This window comes from Taurulus bubalis (genome assembly GCF_910589615.1).
Source record: "Taurulus bubalis genome assembly, chromosome: 20".
Classification (NCBI taxonomy): domain Eukaryota; kingdom Metazoa; phylum Chordata; class Actinopteri; order Perciformes; family Cottidae; genus Taurulus; species Taurulus bubalis.
This window is the reverse complement of record NC_136608.1, coordinates 15561166-15564095: the sequence shown is the minus strand read 5'-3', so window position 1 is coordinate 15564095 and position 2930 is coordinate 15561166. Positions and strand designations below refer to the sequence as shown.

The following is a 2930-nucleotide window of genomic DNA, read 5'->3' as shown; positions in this document are numbered from 1 at the left end:
ACACACACACCCTACCTGGCGTCCTCTTTTTCATGTGCTGTCCGACTTTATCCGACAGTTTGCACATGGCTGCTCCCATCTCCCATCTTCGTCTTACACACAGCTCAACATCCTCCTCCTCCTCCTCCTCCCACACACACACAGAAGTAAATCACACACACACTCTCTTTCTCTCTCTCTCTGCAGACTTTTCTCAGTGTCTCTCGCCCGTCTGTCAGACTTGGGATGCTGATTTGCGTGCTGCTCTCTCTCTCTCTGTGTTGTGCTGAGTGGGAGATTTAACAGTCAAATGGAGGCCGCAGTGATGGACATGAGGACGTGTACTGCTGACTCAGTCATCACAGCCTCTCTCTCTCTCTCTCTCTCTCTCTCTCTCTCTCTCTCTCTCTCTCTCTCTCTCTCTCTATCTCTTACGTAGCTTGTTTTGACTGCCGTGTCTCCCCAGTTTCCTGCTGCCGCTCTCCCTCCTCCATTCATCCGCTCTCTCTCTGATTCCTTCTGACAATGAACTTGATCCGCAGAGGAAGAGCCGCTCTTCATCCTCCATCGTCGCATTGTGCACACGGCACGTGGCTTTGTGTTTCCTGTGGACTCTCTATCGTCTATCCCACGGATTGCCGTTGCATGCGCTTGCACGTGTTCATGCTCCCCAGAGGATGAATCCTCGTGGTTTACCGGTGACTTTTCAAGTCGTATTTCTGACGTTTAAACTGCAATAACTTGTACAATAATTCAACTGTGCAATACTTTACAATAATACAGAATGTATCATTTTTATAAACCTGTATCTATACGTGTTATATATTGTATTATATGTACATCAAGGACATTTAGTCCTTTTTTCTTATTTTTCTTTATAAGAACAACTGCAAAGTACAAATTTCCCCAAAAAGTATTCTGAAAATCTTAATTTTTACACACAAAATCTCAGCAAAAGCCATTGGCCTCCGCTTGTGTTTATCGCTAAGCTAATGTTAGCATGCTCTAATTATCTAACGTCTGATCTACATATTAAGATATAGACCAGAGGTTTGAGGAGGGAGATTTACTTTAAGTAGTTTAATTAATACAATATTAAAATGGTGAACATAAACTCTTAATGTCATTTTGACAGAAAACTATTTAACGTTTTGTTTTAGACTAAATATAATAATATTCTCTTAAAGAAGTATACATCTCTATTATTCATCAATATTAAGCTCTTTTTATCATGATGAATACAAAATGTAAACATTGTGATTTACAGGCGAATGCATGTTTTAAATGAATAGAAAGAATAATAGATCATTATTGATCAAATAGCCATCAGAGAATATGCAAAAAAATACTTTCTGTTAATTAGTTTGTTTGTTTTGGGGGTTAATTTGCTCTGAATACATGATTCATTGTGTGTAAAAACATTATATATTTGCTGATATTTCTTTATAATGAAACTACAATATAATGTTTTGTTGATTTAAAACAAATTGACTGAAGCAGAACAACAACAACAAAGCGTCCGTCCCAGCAGCCTGGAAGTCACCACAGAGGCTCTGACTCTTAAACCTTCAGCTCAGAGGTCAAAAGGTCAGATTTTTTCTTCTGTGTGTTTAAACTTTTAGCAAAGGCTCTCTAATCATGTCTGTGTGTGCAGAGAGAAGCACAATGAGCCTTCAGCTTCTCTCACTCACCTGCTGACACACACACACACACACACACACACACACACACACACACACACGCTACATTTATAAAAACTTTAACTTTAAAGCAAGAAGAACAGTTAAAAATCTGTTCCAAATGCTTTTACAGTAGTTAGGAGACAAAGACAGGTGTGTGTGTGTGTGTGTGTGTGTGTGTGTGTGTGTGTGTGTGTGTGTGTGTGTGTGTGTGTGTGTGTGTGTGTGTGTGTGAACAGGTGTTTGCTGAATACACAGCGGCCATCTGCTCTTTTCTGTTTCTTTATAATGTTCTTTCTTTCTTTTGTTCTACATGTTTGGATGTGTGTTCAGATATTCCATCATGTAATCAAACTGAATAAAAAGAGTTATCAGATTACACACACAGACACACACACACACACACACACACACACACACACACACACACACACACACACACACACACACAAACACACTTAAACGGCTGCAGACTTGATCGTCCCAGTTTTACTCATTTCCATCCAACAAACTGCAGCAGATCCGTTTCATCTTTCTCTCTTTTTAATATTTCGTTCCAACATTTGATCTTTTATGTTTGCTGCTGCCATGTTCAGCTCAGTTTACAGTAAACAGGGAAGCCGGGACTCTTGGTTTCCACTCACAGAAATAAAAAGTTGCAAACCAGCTGCTGGTGGCAGGGAAGGTCGAGCTAAATGTGGAAGCTCAAACTCACCGGAGTTCCTCCACAGCAGACGGACCTCCAGGCGGCTGGAGAGTCGCATCACTTTCGGAAAGCGGTGGAAAAATCCCGACACTCTCCTCAAAGTTTTGCCAACGTTTTTGGCAAAGCCCATTGCTCACACTCGCACATACAGACACACACACACACACACACTCACACACAGCCTTCTTAATATGTTTTAGAGTCCAGATGTTTGATTTAAATCCAGAGATAATAACTTCATGTAGATCCCAAATCATCCTTCACTGACACCCAGGATGTGTCTCTGTCTCTGCTCAGGTCTGAATGGGTCCCTCCCCTCGCTCTCTCTCTCTCTCTCTCTCTCTCTCTCTCTCTCTCTCTCTCTCTCTCTCTCTTTTTCTCTCTCTCTTTCTCTCTCTCTCACACACACACACACACAAACTCTGAACCCCCCATTCTCCTGCCGTCCCTTGTTTGTTCAGTCGCTGTGACAGTTTGGCGCTACAAGAGACAAGATACACTCATCTGTGGCAGCTGACACACACACACACACACACACACACACACACACACACACACACAGTATT

At 41.7% G+C, this 2930-nt stretch overlaps 1 protein-coding gene across 1 annotated transcript in view; it reads right to left on the bottom strand.

Annotated features, from left to right (window-relative positions):
- Positions 1–2494, bottom strand: part of rassf3 (Ras association domain family member 3) — a gene marked incomplete at both ends in the record, with an annotated part of 48917 nt that extends 46423 nt beyond the window's left edge. The window contains one exon of the mRNA XM_079236476.1: positions 2374–2494. Coding sequence (XP_079092602.1) covers positions 2374–2494 — 121 coding nt within the window. The remainder of the gene's footprint in view (positions 1–2373) is intronic.
- Positions 2495–2930: the final 436 nt, after the last annotated feature.